At 45.9% G+C, this 19,199-nt stretch overlaps 1 protein-coding gene across 1 annotated transcript in view; it reads left to right on the top strand.

Annotated features, from left to right (window-relative positions):
* Positions 1 to 19,199, top strand: part of ISX (intestine specific homeobox) — a 31,780-nt gene that overhangs the window by 11,272 nt on the left and 1,309 nt on the right. Inside the window, exons 4-5 of the mRNA XM_064285116.1 lie at positions 15,284 to 15,438; positions 18,425 to 18,541. Of these exons, the coding sequence (XP_064141186.1) occupies positions 15,284 to 15,438; positions 18,425 to 18,541 (272 nt within the window). The remainder of the gene's footprint in view (positions 1 to 15,283; positions 15,439 to 18,424; positions 18,542 to 19,199) is intronic.

Below are 19,199 nucleotides of genomic sequence, written 5' to 3'. Positions count from 1 at the left end.
AACTGTTGAATTGGTGCAAGGTTTGCTGTGTATATGCTCAACGGCAGCAACAAACTAAAATTTAAAAAAAGAAAACCCTATGGAGCACAGTCCTACTCGGACACACACGGGGTGGTCATGAGTCAGAGTCGACTTGACACCATCTGGTTTAGTCACTAAAAGACCTTTAAGGGTTCAAGGGCATTCCAGTGGTACAGTGGTTAAGACCTTGGCTGTTAACCAAAAGGCCAGCAGTTCAAATCCACCAGCCAGTCCTTGGAAAACCTATGGGGCAGTTCTACTCTATCCTATAGGGTCACTATGAGTTGGAATCAACTCAATGGCAACAGGTTTGTGATCATTTTGCCTTGCAGGAGGTGGTCACCATGCCAGGCAGGGCAAGAGCAGGGTGGCGAGGAGCCACTCCTCTCAGCAACCTTCACCCCTGCCTGCCCTCACAGGAGCTCATACGCCGGGCCCTTGCTCGTTGCTGACCGCTAACACCAGTGTACAACATAGGACAGGAAATAGAAGACAAGAGGACAGAAATGGTGTGCACAGTCCCCTCCTCTGACCCAACAATAATAACGAATATATAAATTCCTGTTGCCCACCTGCTAACGCTCACCACATTTAAGGGGCTTCATGGAGTGGCTCACAAATATTGGCTCACAAACATTAACTTCCCATTTGAACCCCTTGGGGAGCTTATTAAAATGCAGGTTTCCAGGCTCAGCACTCAAGACTCTGCCTCAGTAGGTCTAGAGTGGTGCCCGTGGTGCCCAGGACTATGCATTCTCACAAGCCCTCCCAAATGATTCTGGTGTAGGTGGTCTAAGGACCACTCTGAGGAGACTGAGGCTCAGAAAGGCAAAGTGGCTTGTTCTAAGTGACAGAGCTAGGAAGTACAAGACCTGGGACCAGGACAGTTATTCAGACTCCCAGGCCAGTGTTACATCTCCTTCCTTGTTTCTCGTGGCAGGTACCAAGTTTTTCCCCACACCTTCCCACTCTCGCAGAGACCTTCGTGGTCTCTAGTTTGGACCCTCCCAGGTCTCTAGCCAATAGCAAAACCTGAGAGGCTCTCCCCACCTGAAAGCATGCTGACCCCAACCACCTACTCACTCCTCATGGGAGAGGAAAGTCCACTGTGGCGTGGACCCTCCAAGGTCAAGGGAGACCCAGTCTAGAGGAAGCCTCTTTATACTGGAGGCTCAGACCTTGTGAGGATAAAGATTGCCCATGCACTTTTCCCAGTTACCTTCTGCAGGGAAAACATGGTCTCTAGGGAGAAAGGGGAGAGGAAGATAGGCAAGAAAGAGACCACCACTGCTGGGTAAGCCAGTATCAGTGAATAAAACCAGGCATAGGGTCTGCCCATCTGGAGTGGGGTAAGGTTGGCAGCAAGGAGAACACATCTCATAGTAGTGCTGACCTCTGTCCACCTTGCCTGGTGGAGCTGGCCAGAGGCATGGTGCAGCTGTTGGAATTTGAGGAACATTCTACAGCAGGGGTTGTCAAAGTTTTTCTGTAAAAAGCCAGATGGTAAATATTTTTGGTTTGCGGGCCATATGGTCTCTGTCACAACTACTCAACTTTACAGTCCTAGCTTGAAAATAGCTATAGACTTGAAAACAATTGTGTGTGGCTGTGTTCCAATAAAACTGAATTTACAAAAATAGGCTGTGGGCCAAATTTGGCCCACTGGCCTTAATTTACAAATTCCTGCCCTATGACATGCACTCATTAGCATGGCATTCCAAGTCTTTCAAACACCAGCCATGTTCATGGACCTAGGGCTTCTCTCCCATCACACCCTCTCTGTCCTTCATGCTCTACGCTCGAAGAGCATGGAGCTATCCTCTGAGTTTCAAGCGTTCCTTGCCCTTTAAGTGCCTCTGTACCTTTGCTCTCTAGAAGCCTCTGCCTCCTCCCCCCTCTCTGTTTCTCCTCTTTCTCTTGCTTTGTCTCCTATTCCTCCTATCTTTTCCTTGTTCCCTTCTTCTTCCTCCTCTCCTCCTCCCACTGCTCTCCCTTCTTGCCCTCACCCTTCTCCTCCTCCCAAGCACTGCCAGAAACCAAAGACAGCTGCTCTGTCTGCTCTGCTCTACGAGGTGGGAAAGGGAGTCCTGGCTCAGGGTGTAGCCAAGAACCATCCTGTATCTCATTACCTTCTGATTAGCACCTCTGGACACAGGAGCTCACATCAGAGCAGGCAGGAGCAGGACAGAAGGACATGGAGCTAGAAGCTTATACTTCTTCCAGGATATGTGTGATTTAATCTCCCTCCACTGAACTCCCCCTCTCTCAGTCAGCCACCAGAACTACCACCCAACTTGGGCATGGCATAGTCCTACAGGGGCCAAGGCACCTGGAGACTGGTTCTAAAATTGAGAACCCAGCTCATTGTTAAGCCCAGTGGAGAGTATAAGCAAGTACCAGGCATGGCCCCTGCTTGCAAGAAAGCATTGTATTAGTGTGTATCCCCCCAAAAGCAAACCCTAAGGAGAGGATTTGAGCACATATAGTTTATTTGGGCAGTCCCTGGGTGGTACAAATGGTTAACATGCTCAGCGGCTAATGGAAAGTTTTGAGGTTCGAGTTCACCCAGAGGCACTGTCATGGATAGAATTGTGTCCCCCAAAACTATCTGATTGTATCATTGTCTACCATTGTATCATCTGCTGTGACTTCCCTGCGTTGTAAATCCCATCACTATGACGTAATAAGATGGATTAGTGGCAGTTATATTGATGAGGTCTATAAGATTAGATAGTGTCTTAAGCCAATCTTTTTTGAGATATAAAAGACAGAAGGAAGCAGAGAAACCTGAGACTTCATACCACCATGAAAGCAGTGCCGGGAGCAGAGCACATCCTTTGGACCTGAGGTTCCTGCACTGAGATGCTCCCAGACCAAGCAAAGATTGTTGGCAAGGAACTTCCTCCAGAGCCAACAAAGAGAGAAGGCCTCCCCTTGGAGCTGATGTCCTAAATTTGGACTTGTAGCCTACCGGACAGTGAGAGAGTAACTACCACTTTGCTAAAGTCATCCACTTGTGTTGTTATAGCAGCACTAGGTGACTAAGACGGAGTTTGGAACCAGTAGTGGAGTGCTGCTTCAACAAATACCTAAAATGTGGAAGCGGTTTTGAAACTGTGAATGGATAGAGAAGCAGAAGCAACAGAGGACCAGCTGCAGCCAGAGAAGTGTCAGCAGCAGAGAACCCAAATCAGCAGAACAAAGAGACCAGTGCAAGACAGTGCTGGAGCCAACCTGCAGAACAAGAGAGCTGAGTGCCTGTGTGCAGGATGCTTCCCGGTGGAGTGGGGTGCCTTCAGGGACTTATCAGTGGAGCTAGGCTTGCCAAACCACAGAGCAAGAGAGCTGAATGCCTTTTGGCTAAGGTTTCCTGGTGAAGCGGGGTGCCTCCAGACACTTATTGATGAAGCTACAGAGCTTTGGAACACTTGCCCTGTCAGGGAAGATGCGGGTATGAGGCCCGAGGAGCTGAGAGACCAAGTAACCAGGAAGCAGAATCTGAAGAGACAGGGAACACAAGAAGGCGAGCTGCCTCAGAGTCAAAAGGTATAGCCAGGACCTCTGGGGTTTCAAAGGGTGGAGCCCTGGCCGTTGGGGCTTCTAAGGGTGGAGTTGCCACTCAGACGGACTAGGAGAATGGTGCATCTAAAACTGAGGGAGCAGAGTTGCTGTGCCAGTGGGCCTGGAAGGCGGAACTGAAGCCCAGAGCTGAGGGGCCTCCACTCAGAATCTAGAGAGTATGGCCAATATCTAGAGTCTGGAGGGCAGGGCCATTGTGTAAATGCTCTCAGAGCACAGGGGATTATTTTCAAGCCTTGAGGGCTAATGTAATGTGTTCTTCTAACTTGCTTGGTGCCTGTTATGCATTCTTTCTCTCCAATTTCTCCAATTTGTAATGGAAATGTCTAGCTTGTGTTTGTTCGACCATTGTACTTTGGAAGCAGATAACTTGTATTCTGGATTTCACAGAGAAAGAGGAATTTCTGGACTTTGAACTTGGAGTTAATTTAAGACTTTCGCTATGATATGAAGGGTCAAATGTATTTTATATGTAGCAAGGACATTCCCATTCTTCGCAATGTTATCCATAATTTGTTATGATCCACATAGTTGAATACATTTGCATAGTCAATGAAACACAGGTAAACATTCTTCTGGTATTCTCTGATTTCAGCCAGGCTCCATCTGACATCAGTAATGATATCCCTGGTTCCACATCCTCTTCTGAACACTTAATTGTGCTCATGAGGAACCTTTGCATAGATCAAGAGGCAGTTCAGACAGAATAAGGGCTTACTAATTGGTTTAAAGTCAGGAAAGGTGTGTGTCAGGGTTGTATTCTTTCACCATACCTATTTAATCTGTATGCTGAACAAATAATACAAGAAGCTGGACTATATGAAGAAGAACAGGACATCAGGATTGGAGGAAGACTCATTAACAACCTGCATTATGCAGATGACACAACCGTGCTTGCTGAAAGTGAAAAGGACTTGAAGCACTTACTAATGAAGATCAAAGACCACAGTCTTCAGTATGGATTGCACCTCAACATAAGAAAACACAAATCCTCACAACTGGACCAATCAGCAACATCATGATAAACAGAGAAAAGATTGAAGTTGTCAAGGATTTCATTTTACTTGGATCCACAATCAACGGCCATGGAAACAGCAGTCAAGAAATCAAAAGACGCATTGCATTGGGTAAATCTGCTGCAAAGGACCTCTTGAAAGTGTTGAAGAGCAAAGGTGCCACCTTGAAGACTAAGGTGCGCCTGACCCCAGCCATGGTATTTTCAATCGCATCATATGCATGTGAAAGCTGGACAATGAATAAGGAAGATCAAAGAAGAATTGACGCCTTTGAATTGCGGCGTTGGCAAAGAATATTGAACATACCATGGACTGCCAAAAGAAGGAACAAATCTGTCTTAGAAGAGGTACAACCAGAATGCTCCTTAGAAGCAAGGATTGTGAGACTGCGTCTTACATACTTTGGACATATGGTCAGGAGGGATCAGTCCCTGGAGAAGGACATCATGCTTGGCAAAGTACAGGGTCAGCAGAAAAGAGGAAGACCCTCAACGAGGTAGGTTGACACAGTGGCTGCAACAATGAGCTCAAGCATAACAACGATTATAAGAATGGCTCAGGACCAGGCAGTGTTTCGCTCTATTGTGCACAGGATCACTATGAGTAGGAACCGACTCGACGGCACCTAACAACAAGGACATGAATTTTTGGGGGCCAAAGGGTGGAATGTCATGGATTGAATTGTGTCCCCAAAACAATCTGTCAGCTTGGTTGGTCATGATTCCCTTGTATGATTGTATGATTGTCTACCATTTTATCATCTGATGTGATTTCCATGTGTTGTAAATCCCATCACTATGATGTAATAAGATGGATTAGTGGCAGTTATATTGATGAGGTCTACAAGATTAGATATTGTCTTAAGCCAATCTCTTTGAGATATAAAAGAGAGAAGCAAGCAGAGAGAGCTGGGACCTCATACCACCATGAAAGCTGTGCTGGGAGCAGAGCATGCCCTTTGGACCTGGAGGTTCTTGTGCTGAGTATGCTCCCAGACCAAGGAAAGATTGTTTGCAAGGACCTTCCTCCAGAGCTCACAGAGAGAGAAAGCCTTCCCTAGGAGCTGACATCCTGAATTCGGACTTTTAAGCTACTAGACAGTGAGAGAATAAATTTGTCTTTGTTAAAGCCATCCATTTGTGGTATTTCTGTTGTAGCAGCACTAGATGACTATAACAGGCCCCTCGGAAGAAAGGCCTGGCGAGCTACTTTTAAAAAATTGGCCATTGAAAATCCTTTGGAGAACAGTTCTACTCTGACACACATGGGGTCTCCATGAGTCAGAATCAATTGGACAGCAACTGATTTTTTAGTTTATCTGGGAAGTGCAAGGAATACCAGCAGGAAAGGAGCGAAATTATATAATAAAGGAAGGCAACCAATAAAGAGTATGTTATTAAGCCACTAACCACTATGGGCAACTGAAGCTTAGATCCACTAAGAAACGGAGTAATTGCACTCCTTAGAGTTATTCCACTCGAGAGGCAAGGGAGTTGGGGTATTTATACACCTTTCCCATCAGTCACTGGTTGAGGGCTGCTAAGAGAGAGGAGAAGTGATACTGCTTCCCTGGCACTTCCCGGCTTTTGGCTCAGAAATGCAGATTGTGGCAGTAGAAAGTTGGTCCAGGGCACAGTAAGGTCTGAGGGATATAAGCAGAGCATTGCCAGTATTTGTTATAATCAAAGGACCCCAGACTGTCAGAGCTAGGAGAAACCTGAGTGGACAGAGGAGCAGGGTTTAAAGCAACCCTGGTGGTATAGTGGTTAAGAGCTATAGCTGCTAACCAAAAGCTTGGCAGTTCGAATCCACCAGGCACTCCTTGGAAACTCCACGGGGCAGTTCTACTCTGTCCTATAGGATCGCTATGAGTCAGAATCAACTTGATGGCAACGGGTTTGTTTTCGTTTTTTTGATAATTTAAATTAGATTTAGCCTTTATATTATTCATCCAGCCATGCAACAAATGAAGCCTTGGTGGTGCAACAGTTAAGCACTCAGCTGCTAACTGAAAGATTGGCGGTACGAACAGACAGGTGTCTCCGCAGGGGAAAGACCTGGCGATCTGCTTCTGCAAAGACTACAGCCTAGGAAACCCTATGGGGCAATTCTACTCTGCCACGTGGGGTCACTACAAGTCAGAATCAATTCAGTGGCACACAACAAAAACAACAACATGCAGTAAATAACTACTGAAAATCTAGTGTCTGTCAGTTATATCTATTACTGCACAACAAACTATTCCAAAACTCAATGGCTTAAAATAGCAATAAACATTTATTATTTCATTCCATTTTCAATGGATCAGAAATTTGGGAGTGACTTAACTGGATGGTTCTGGCTCAGGGTACCTCAGAAAGTTATAGTAGAGATGTTGGCGGCTGCAGTCACCTAAAGGCTGCACTGTGGCTAAAGGGTCTGCTTCCAAGGTGGTTCACTCACATGGCTGGCTAGTCATAGTACTGGCTGCTGGTGGGAGGCCTCAGTCCAGCCCTGTGTAGCTTCTCCAAATGCTGCTTGAGTGTCCTCACAAAATGGTGAGTGGCTTCTCCCAGAGCCAGTAATACAAGAGGGAGAGAGCAAGGTGGAAACTGTATACTTTTACAACCTAGCCTCAGAAATCACATAGCAACACATCTCCTACATTTTTTTGTTTGAAGCAAATCACTAAACCAGGTCCATATTTAAGGAAAAAGGAATTTAAAGGGTTGGGAGTTGGGCTTGGTATAGACAGGCAAACACAAGCACAGTGCCTGCCTTCATCTTGCTTGCAGTCCAGCAGGGAACCAAATAATCATCAAATAATCACGACTGAAAGTGCGATTACAACCATGATAAGTGCCGGAAAGGTGGGTAATGAGATACTATGAGGACCTATTTCCAGGCCAATTTCAGGCAGTTCAGGGAAGAATTCCCAGAGGAGGTGGTGGCTGAGCTGCAACTGGGTGAAGGGAAGGACATTTCATGCAGAGGGAGCCCCAAGGGCAAGGACATAGCGGAAGAAGAGATGTTCAGGGTGCAAGAATAAGCCTGAGAGCTAGAGAGGGGCCACCCTATGCTGAGTCTTGTAAGCCATGGTAAGGATTTTTATTTTTGGTTTGTATAGCAAGGGGACAGAAAAACTGTTTTAGGGTTTTAGGCAGGAAAGTGTGCAGTGATCAATATTAACAAGAACTCTTTACTTCCATTTGGCAAATATTTCCTTAGGTTAGCTGAAACAGAGAGGGAAATGTGTTTCCTTAAAGAAAACTTAATAGTTTCCCAAACTAAGCCATGGGAAGGATGAGGTCGTAATCAAGCTTCAACCACAGTAGGAGCAAACCCAGGAATACCAGCAAGTCTCTCCAGCTGCTTCTGACTACACGTTGACTCAGCTCTTTCTCATAGCCAATGGGCATTCTCCAATGGCTTCCGATAGTGGGCAAGCACTACCTCAGTCTCCAGTGAATGCCCTCCAGCTCTTTTCAGTCCCAAATCCAAAAGTCCCAGAGGGAGGGACTCATTGGCCTAACTTGAGGAAAACATCCACCTCCAAACTAATCAATTGGGGCCAGAGGGTGTGACTGAAAGAATAATGTGTGTGTTCAGGTGTGGTCTGGAGATTTATCTTTGTGGATCCTCTTCTCCCACACTGTTCCATGCTGGGATGAGGGTTTCTTGTTTCAGGGCCGATATAATTTTTCGTAGTTCATTTCAGACTCCATATACGGCACTCTCAAAGTGTCCTCTTTATCAGTGGTATTTCCTGAGAGTCTGGCACACACACACCCCGTGCAACCAATACTCCTTGTGCCATGGCAGTTCATACAATTTTTTTGTTGCCCAGGAAGAGCTCTTCCTCCTGTTTGCAAGGCCCTGGGCTTTGGATATCTCTCATGTGGGCACTACGAATTCTTGCTACTTGGGTCAGCCTTCTGTATGCATTTTAGCAGAACAGTTCAATTCTTTTCAGTTCTTGGCAGGAAGGGTAACTAAATATGGATTCCCCCATTGAACAGAAACAAGTTCCATGACACTTCCTGTGTCACACCCTAAAACATCCTACAGCTATGCAGTTTGTGTTGTCTGACCGTTCCTGTTCCCTGCATTGTCACAAGTATAGATGGAGAGGGGATTGGGGAAAGGATCACACACACACACACACACACACATACACATACACAACTTCCCAGCAAGGAAAATAGTTATAACTGTTGAAATATGATAGCACTATCAAAGCACATGAAGTCAAATTATTGCTACCCTGTCACAGTAATCTGTGCCCGCCCCCATGTTTCAGTCTTGCCAGGACTGAGCACATTATCATATGAGTCACATTGTAGTGATACAAATACAACATACAGACACAACAACGTACTTTGATAATTCAGAAGAAGGAATAATTGATTCCACTTATAGCCATCAAGGAAGGCTTCAGGGAGGAGGTGACATTCGACATGAGAGTCAGGCAGAGAAAAAGGAAGGGTGTGCCAGACTGAGAAAAAGTGTGCAGAGCAGCTCAGAAAAATAAAAAAGAATATTCTGTTTGAGAAACTAATAAATTCAGTGTGACTAAAGGATAAAAATCATGGAGCAAAGTCTCAGGAGATGAGCCAAGTAAGATAAACTGATGGCCAAATTGGCCAAAGCAAGGACTTCGGGCTTTATTTATGTACATCAGAGTTTTTTTCAAACCCTTCTTTGGGGAACTTCAGGTTTCCCCTGAGATGCATGCATCTGAGCTCTCTTGGAAGAGGGGGAGGATGAGTGGGTCCCCCCACCAGGGGTGAATGACCCAGTAAGTAAAGTAAGCACAGTCCAATTTTACATGGGTTAGTAAGTAAGCACAAGTAAACCCGTGCTTACCTTGCTTACTGGGTCAATGGTCTGTGTCAGGAATTACAAATTTGGTGAAAAGAGACTTTGATTCTATAAGAAGGTGCTGTGGGGTTGGGAGAGAGACAGATGCCATGTATGCCTAGAAGCAGAATCTTTGACATGGTGAAAAATGTACAATTGTTCACTGCAGATGACCTGGTAAGCAAGGTAAGAACCGTGCTTGCCCTGCCTATTGGATAATCCGCCCCGGCTCCCATATACTGCAATAAAGTATCTGTACTGCTTTTTGTTTGATAAAGGTTCCCTGTATGATTTCCTTTCAACAAAGAGTACAATTGCTTTCTTAAAAAGACATATACAAATGAAATATGGGGAGAGAGAGACTCTGTGTGTGTGTGTGTGTGTGTGTGTGTGTGTGTGTGTGTGTGTGTGTGTACATGAACACGTAGACTGAAATCCAAGCATTAAAAATATTAAGAAGGTAGTCTGTACACTTGGAACACAACAGTCCTCAGTGTGCCTACAGTGGGCACCAAACCAGTCATCAGATCACAAAATTCTTTGCTCGTGAGCTTCTCAGTGGTCCTCTCTCAAACGTTTCTCTGAGTGATTTGTTTTTTCTTGTCTCTTGCCATCCTTGCTGTTTTCTTTTCATGATTGCTTATTTATGCAAGTAATCCATGCTGGTTATAGAAAAATAGAAAATACATATAAACAAAATGGAGAGGGTAAAAGAAAATGTAACTCTAATGCTACCTTCTCATCATTCAGTGATAACTGTAATTAGGATAGAAAGATAGACAGAAAAAGAGAGAGAGAGATGATAGGTGGGTAGGTAGATAGACAGACAGGTAGATATAGACAGATAAAGAGACTGAGAGAAGAATTTTTACAAACATGGTCTTGTTCCTTAAAAGCTGAAATTTAGCACTCTTCACTAATTAAAAAATTTTTTTTAAACTGTTGGATTTCAACACAGATTCACACCTGGCCTTAGAAAGAAGAAAGCATGTCATTGGTTTGAGCTTCGATGGAGGAGTAGGTGTTCACCACACAAAGAAGGAGGACAGGGAGTAGAGAGAGAAACACCTGGAGCATAGAAGAGTGTGGTCAGTTTGAGGAATCTAGAAGTGGTCATCTGGGGGCAGTGGCAGAATTCTCGCCTTCCACGCAGGAGACCCACGTTCAATATCTAGCCAATACATCTCATGCGTAGCCGCCAGCCACCTGTCAGTGGAGGCTTGTGTGTTGCTATGATGTTTGAACAGGTTTCAGCAAAGCTTCCAGATTAATAGGAAGACAGGCCTGGAGACCTACTTCCAGATATCATCCAATGAAAACCTTAGAAATTACAACAGTGTGATCGGCAACCAGTCATAGGGATTGGGCAGCATTTCACTCCATGTGTATGGGGTCACTGAGAGTCAGGGGCTGGCTCGACAGCAGCCAACAACAACAGGTGGCCAGGTGGGATTGAAATCTCAGAAGTGAGGATTCAGGAGAACCACAGATAATGCTAGAAAGGTAGGAGAGCCTTGAATGCCAAGCAAAGGAGCTTGCCTTGTACCCTTCGGGCATCGGAGAGCCAGAGGAAGTTTGAGACCTGACTACAGAGAGAAGAAGCCAACGACAGGTCTTCCCAGTGGAGACTTCTGCCCATACCCCACCTCTCATGTGTCAGGAGGTGCCCCCAGCCTGAAAAGGGGCTCTAGAGGGAGCCCCTGATCTCCTCCAGGACAAACTCACTTCCTTAGAAGGACAAGGACAAGGTCCATTTCCCAGAGATGTCGCCCTGTGGCCAAGTCCCCCGGACCTTTAGTTGAGCACCCAGTGCCAATTAGCAGACCACGGAGAAGGAGCAATCAGGGGAGGGAGCTGAGCAGGGAGAAACATCAGTTTATAATTAGGTGGCCTAATCACCTGTGTAAATTGTGTATTTCTTATGATCGATGTGCTAAACGGCTTAGGTTTAATTAAGTTCTGCTGACTCGTTCTCTTTGAAGACCCACTGAAGCGTGATTCACAGCTCATACAATTAATAACCAGGAGAAGAGAAGCTTGAAAAGGGGTGGCAGTTCCCTGCTGCCTTCCTCCACCCTCTCCCAGCAGCCCGCAAAGCCTGCTCCCCGGGTGCCCTTGGCCAGCCACAGTGGAAGGGCTGGGCTGTGGCCACCCACTTCTCAACTTCTGTGCCAAGAACCCTCTAGGGAGATTGTGGGCATGGATGGAAACTCAAGGATTTTCTTACTTCCAATGCAATGCTCCTTCCGGGATGAATCACTCTGCATCAGAAAATGGGTCCAGACACCCTCACTGTCCTCTCTGAGCAGGGCCCAGGACATCCTGTCCTTTCCTGGTGATTAAGAATCATCTTATCCCTTGCATAGGGCAGCTCCATCAACATGAAACTCATATTTCCAGTCTCTTCTGGTTCCACAATTCTGTGCTGAGCTGTGTTCTACATTCTTCTCTGATCCACATTCCATTTATGCTGTTCTGCCTTCTCTCACCTGCTTCCTCTCCCATATAACCACTGTGGTCTGTAACCCAAACACCAGCCTTCCTCAGCTCCCTCCTATCCGTTTCCTAGAGAAGCCTCATCCTTCCTGAGCCATCCCCTCAAACTCTGCTCTTCCCCATCTCCACCCTGCCCGAGATCATGGGCAGGTTCACTTTGCTGTAGTCCACTGCCCACAGATCCTGGGCACCATCCCCTCCACTGAACTTGTTCCTTCTCCCTGGGCACCAGCAGAGAGATGGATGTGGGGCAGCCCACGTTTGCTGTTACTCTCCCTATGCTTATGGCTTCCCAACCCCATCAAAGTTGGCACAAAGAGTGTCAGATCTTTGTAGCAATTAGAAGAAATTGCAACACAGGGGAAGAAACTTAAAAAGTTAGACTCAAGAATCCAAGGGAAAAACCTCTAAGGTATCACTGTCCAACAGGACTGTCTTCAATGAAGGAGATACTCTATATCTGCTGTCCAATATGGCAACCAGTAGCAACATGTGGCTACGGAGCTATGGCTAGTTGGACTGCGGAATTAAATTTTAATTTAATTTTAATCGATTGAAATTTAAATAGTCACATGTAGCTAGTGACCACCATATTGGACAGTTTAGCTCTAAGGAATTAAAGTTTTCCTGAGGTCCAGCCTCAGATCTTAACCTCATTCACCTAACTATAGGTTTAAATCTATCTGCCTCTTCCAAAACTGCTCTTGACTTTCTGGTCAGGTCTCTCCAGTTGTATTTCAGGGAACCCCACTCACGGGGAGTGATCGCAGCTGCAGGGTCCCTCTCTCACTCTTATCCCCACCCCTTTTTATGTTTCTGCAATTTATGGTCATTCAGTCTGGAACATTCCAAAATGAGCAGTATAGGGACAATCAGTGCTGACTGTCAACATCGCAAGAACCCGAGGTCAATCTAGGGGAGAGACTTCGGTGCTCTAAACCCTGCAGGATGGTCTATTTGGGGTTCAGACTCCATCTCCCCACCACTGTGAGTTGTAGGCACCCCTCTTTGTTCTCTCAAGATCACTGGAGCTGTTGGACACACAAACACATATCATCATCATCACCATCATCATCATTATCTCTCAAGGACAAGCATTTATTCTGAGGATGTATAGGTCAAACCTAGTGAGAAATAAAATATTTTTTCTAACCAGCCCATAACTTGTCAGGCAGCCCTCTCTCCATGAAGTCAGCAGTCACATCATGCAGAGTAGGGGTTAGTTCCTTTCCTTCTTCTCCCTACCTCCGAATTATGCCCCTTCAGACCTGCTGGGAATAGAGAAGAGCCATATATATATCTTAATATATATATGCTCCTTTAGTTACACCATTGGAGGCTTTGGGACACTTAGTAAGAAGTCTGTTAAGTTCTTGTTCATCATGAACACTTGTCTACCTAAGTTTCCTTCTGGGGGAAAAGGAAGAGGTGGCTTATTCTTTAGTTCTACTTTCTGTTCCTAATCCTTTGTTCTCCATGTTGTTTAATTTCCTGTATTCTGGTTCTACATCCTACATTCTTGGTTCTGCAAGTCCTATTCCACAGTTTTATACTCTCAGAAAAATCTTAGTCCCATACTGCCCTTGATACCTCACTTTGCCCAGACAACCTGAAGTCTTCCCTTCTGTTATTTTTTTCTTTTTTTTTTTTTGCAACTTCTTACAGAACTGCACTATATCATTTATCATCATCTAAAATTCTGACATCATGAAGGAATGAATGGGATACTGTCAGCATGTTGTCTCCATTTTTGTACCCTGTAGACTGGCCTAAGCACCTGTCAGTTCGTGGGTACAAAGAAGACATTGAGTAAGAACTGGGCAGTGGATTAACACCTGCCATCTCTCTCTACAACAATTCTGATTCATTTCAACTCTATCCCTTAAGCACACCACCAGCTCTAGATGTAGAATAAATATCTCTAAAAATAGAAGGGGACAGCAGCGTTGGGGAGGGGAAAGGGATAGAGAGAGAGAGAGACAGCTCAGACTCTCCTGCCAAAGCTGATTCACAAGCTTGCTCTAGTGGACGAGAATGTTGAAAACCTCACTGTCCACAATCCCCAGGAAGCTTTTAAGAGTCAGCAAAAGTGGGTGGAAGTGCTGTGAGTAGATTTAAAAAAAAAAATGAATTAACAACAAAGGGAAGGAAGTGAGGCCAAAAGCAGACCATGAAAGACCATTTCTACAACAGAGACAGTTGGGCCTAGTTGATTTCCTTGCTCTCATTAAGGTCCCCCATGAGGTCAGCTTCCATGACAACTTTTCTGTCCTCATCATAGTTGATCTGTTCACAGCATGGACAGAGCTGACTGTATCTTCTTTCTCGGAATATTTCTTCTCTACACATCCATGTCACCCCTCCCTTGCCTTCCTCTGACCTGAGATCTCCCTTTTTGATCTCCTTTGTTGCCTGCTCTGCTACTGAAGCTGTGAATGATGGAAGGCCCCAGGACTTACTCCTTGGCCCTCTGCTCTTCTCCTCCTATGCTTTCTGCCTAAGAGAATTCAGCCATTCCAACGACTTCAAATGCCAAATATATGCCGGGAATTCCCAAATTTGAACGTCAGTTCTGACCTTGCCTTTGAGCTCCCAACTTACATATACATCTGCCTATCTAAGAGTATACTGGTTTTCCACAGCTGCCGTAACAAAATACCTCAAACTCAGTGGCTTATAAGAGAAGAAATTTATTGCCTCACAGTTCTGGAGGCCGGGAGTTTGAGACCAGGGTGTCAACCATGTTTATTCCTTCTGAGGCTTTGAAGGAGAATCTGTGCCATGCCTCTCTCCCAGCTTCTGGTAGCTCCAAGTATCCCTTGGCTTACAGCTGCAGCATCGCATGGCATCCTTCTTTTGTTTTTCTGTCTCTGCTTATCTTCTTCTCTTTTATAAGAACACCAGTAATACAGAAATAGGATCTACCCTACTCCAGTATGACCTCATGTCAGCTTAACTGATAACATCTTCAAAGACTCTATTTCCAAACAGGGTGACATTCACAGGTACGGGGGTTAAGACTTCAACGTATCTTTTAGGGGGACACAATTCAATCCCTAAGAAATAGCCTCATTTGAATAGCCAATTTGTTTTTGTTAGTTGCATTGAAGTCGATTCTGACTCCTGCCATCTCAAATTAACATGTCCAAAATTGAACTCTGCCTACAGGCAGGGAATTCTAGAAAAGAGAATATTGTAAAACAACAAGCAGGAGGAGCGAGGGGCCGAGACTCAGTCGCTGCAGCAGGGATTGAAAGAGAGGAACAAGGCAACACAGAAGCCTAATTGAGGTGCTAACTCCAAGACGACTGACCCATCTCTCTCCCATGCAGGGGACAGGAAGAGCAAGCGGAGGAGGGTTCGTACCACCTTCACCACGGAGCAGCTGCATGAGCTGGAGAAGATTTTCCATTTCACCCACTACCCAGATGTCCATGTCCGCAACCAGCTGGCAGCCAGGATCAACCTCCCAGAAGCTCGAGTTCAGGTACAGCCGCCTCCACCCTCAGCCCCCACTTATAGCTGCGGATGAGATACCATGTATCCTAAATTTTCCAGGGCTGCCCCCATTTGAAGTTTTCTATTGGCTTTATCTCATAAGTATAGTCATATTTGCCAAATATTATTTTCCAGGAAATGAAGACACCATAGTTATAAGATGGTTGCTCTCCTTTGGCAGTAGAAATGAAGTGAGCTGGCACCAGACAATCGCCATCAAGCTCTGCTTCCATGACCTTCCTCTCCACTTGGTTAAATGTCCCCCATCCCCCTGCACCCCCCACCCCAAAAAAAGTTGCCATCAAGTCATTTCAACTCATGGCAACCCCACGTGTTTCAGAGTAGAACGGCGCTCCTTAACGGTTTTCAAGGCTGTGACTTTCGGAAGCGGACCACCAGGCCATAAATCCCATGAATTCGAACCTCCCACCTTTTTTGGTCAGTAGTTGAGCACTTCGGCGTTTGCACCACCCAGGGACTCTACTTGGCTACACAGCTCCAGAAAATCATTCATCACCCAGCCTCATTCACAAAATAGGTCTTGACAATCTAGAGCACACAAAAAGTCAACAGGCTTTTTCTATAAAGGGCCAGATGGCAATTCGTTTAGGCTTTGCGGAGCATGCAATCACTGTCATAACTCTTCAACTCTGTCGTTGTGGCACAAAAGTAGCCATAGATATGTAAACAAATGAGCATGGCAGTGTTCCAATAAAACTTTATTTATGGACACTGCAATTTGAGTTTCAGGTAGTTTTCATGTGTAGCAAAATATTAGCCTTCTTTTGATTTTTTCTTAACCATTTAAAAATGTGAAAACCATTCTTAGTTCACGGGCTCTTCAAAAAGAGTTGGTGGGCCCAGTTTGGCCCGTAGGCCACAGTTTGCCAACTCCTGATCCAGACCATGTGGGCAGCACTTTGGAGGATGGATGCACAGGGAAATGAGGAAGGCCCAGAGCTACGGTCAGAAACCTGTTTAAGCATTGACGGCCTACGTAATCTCCTCACCCCACAGTCTCTCTCTTTGTCTCCATGGCTGGAAGTTCATCAGTCCCTGTGACTCACCAGAGACACATCCTGTCTTCTTTGTACATCACCGATTTTCCAAGTACGTTTTAGGCGTAGGAAGTTCCACCACCACATTCAACTTACACACTGTTGGAACTTTCTCTAAAGCAGTTTTCTAAGGCACGCTTCTTTAATTTTTTTTTTTTTTTTTAACAAATAGATCAAGTAATGGACTCAACGAAGTTCAGAATCTGAACCAAGGCCCAGGTCGACATTCCACTCTTTATTTTGTCCCACCCTGCATTTCTTCTGGCTAAGGACCACCCTTGCCGTAGACTTCTCCCCCTCCCCGCCTTTTTTATTCCCACTAGGAGTCAGTCACCAGCTAAGTGGGCAGCACCTGCGTCCGCAGTAAAGCCCAGAATTCCACTCCTACCTAAGCGGAATCACCAAGTGCAGTTGGCCATATGCTAGAGCCATCAGGGCATTGATGGACATGGGGAGCTGCAGATGTTAAAGCTACAGGTGCCAGTGGCCCCTCACAGGGACTGCAAATGAGTGGCCTGCCGGCTGGACTGCCCCACAAATGAGTTTTATTTGACTTGCACTTTGTTTTAAAACTCAGGTGCTCCCACACAAAAAACAAGATTCCCAGCTTGGAAACTGGATGAACCTAGAACACCAACCAATGCACCTCACGTGCAGCCAGTAACCCTCTGTCAGTGGAGGCGTGGGTGTTGCTATGATGCTGAGCAGGTTTCAGTGGAGCTTCCAGACTAAGATGCACTAGAAAGAAAGGCCTGGCAATCTACTTCCAAAAACCAGCCAAGGATCCTGGAGGTCACCTTTCAGCCAAATAACAGATTGGCCTATAAAATGAACAATAATACCCAAGAAAAATGCGCTCTTGGAACAATCAACTACATGAGACCAAACGGGCAACGTATGGCCAAAAGCAAAGATGAGAAGGCAAGGAGGGACAGGAAAGTGGAGGGATGGAAAGAGTAAAGAGAGGATGGAAATGGAGAGAGTACGGACACATTGCAAGGACAGCAACCAATGTCACAGAACAGTATGTGTATGAATTATTGAAGGAGAAACTAATTTGCTGTGTAAACTTTCACCTAAAACACGATAAAGTGTTCCAAAAAAAGAAATCAGCCAATGAAAACCCTATGGATCAAAACAGTCCCATCTGCAACTGATCATGGGGATGGCACGGGAGCAGGCAATGCTTTGTTCTGTTGTACATGGGGTCACCAGGAATCGGGGCCAGTTTGACAGCCACACAACAAAATACTGGGCCCACATACTCCAGTACACCACAGACCTCGCGACTCCCAGTTACCTGACACCATCTGTTTCACTCATTGGCCCTGGAAGCATTGAAAGTTGTGACTCCCAGTCACCCCTCAGGAGACTGACATTCAGATCTAAGGAAATCCTGGATATCTCAGTGCTTTATAAACCATGAAGCGCTGGCCCCTTGCAAGATGTCGTTATTATGCGTTTGGGGGTAGGCACTAAATGGAGTCCCTGGGTGGTACAAACAGTCAAGTGCTCTGCTGCTAACCAAAAAGTTGGAGGTTTGCCTTCACCCAGAGAGCCCTCAGAAGAAAGGCCTAATGGTCAACTTCAAAAAAATTAAATGTTGAAAACCCCATGGAGCACGGTTCTCTGACACACACAGGGACCCCATGAGTTAAAGTCAACTTGACGGCAACTGGTTAACTGGTTACTAGATGGATAAAGGAGCCCCGGTGGTGTAGTGGTTAAGAGCTCAACTGCTAACCAAAAGGTTAGCAGTTCAAATCCACCAGCCACTCGTTGGAAACCCTATGGGGCAGTTCTACTCTGTCCTATAGCGTTCCTATGGGTCGGAACCGACTCAACGGCACCTAACAACAACAACAGCTGGATAAAAACTCTTATTCTTATCTCCACCTCCTCTCTACTCCACCCCAGATCTGGTTCCAGAATCAGCGAGCCAAGTGGCGGAAGCAGGAGAAGATGGGCAGCCTGGGTGGTCTGCAGCAGCTGAGTGAGGCCAGCTTCACCCCAGGGACAATTTTGGATGTGGCTGTGAGTGGCTGAGACATCAAAGGAGGGCAGAGGGTGGGAACCATTGTCTGGGAACGTCCCGTCCAGACCCATATGGAAGGAAACACTTCAGGGACCTTGTCTATAGTAAAAGTGAAAGGGGACTTATTTTAGAAAGGATAGGGGACACAGACAGGTCTGGAAACCTGTGGGGCCTGTGACAGGCCATTGGCCTCTCTCTGACGCTGTGTTCTCAGCCACTGGGTAACAATCATAGTGCCTCTCCCTCCTCCAGGGAGTGGTTTGTATTAAGTGTGCACAGCTTCACAGTTTATAAAACAAGGTCACCGAGTAAAGCACGGTACATGGAGGTTGAGCACACCAGCTCTGGGGTCAGACAGCCCGGGGTTCGAATCTCAGCTCTGCACGTTCCAGTGGGGTGGCTGTGGAATGGTCACTTTGCCTTTCAGGGAATAGTTAACAGAACTTTGATGAAGAGGAAATGAATGAGATACGAAGAATGCTTGGCACCTCAGAAGCGCCCCCTCGTATTAGCTGTCCATTGAGTTAACGCGTGTTTATGAGCGTGTCCCAGGTGCTAAGGGGCGTTGGTGGCTCAGTGGCAGAACTCTCACCTTCCATGAAGGAGACCTGGATTCCATTCCCGGCCAATACACGTCATGTGGGGCCACTGCCCATC

Source organism: Loxodonta africana, chromosome 4, assembly GCF_030014295.1.
Source record: "Loxodonta africana isolate mLoxAfr1 chromosome 4, mLoxAfr1.hap2, whole genome shotgun sequence".
In the NCBI taxonomy this organism is placed as follows: domain Eukaryota; kingdom Metazoa; phylum Chordata; class Mammalia; order Proboscidea; family Elephantidae; genus Loxodonta; species Loxodonta africana.
Note: the sequence above shows the minus strand (reverse complement) of the source record. Positions and strands in the feature narration are given on the sequence as shown.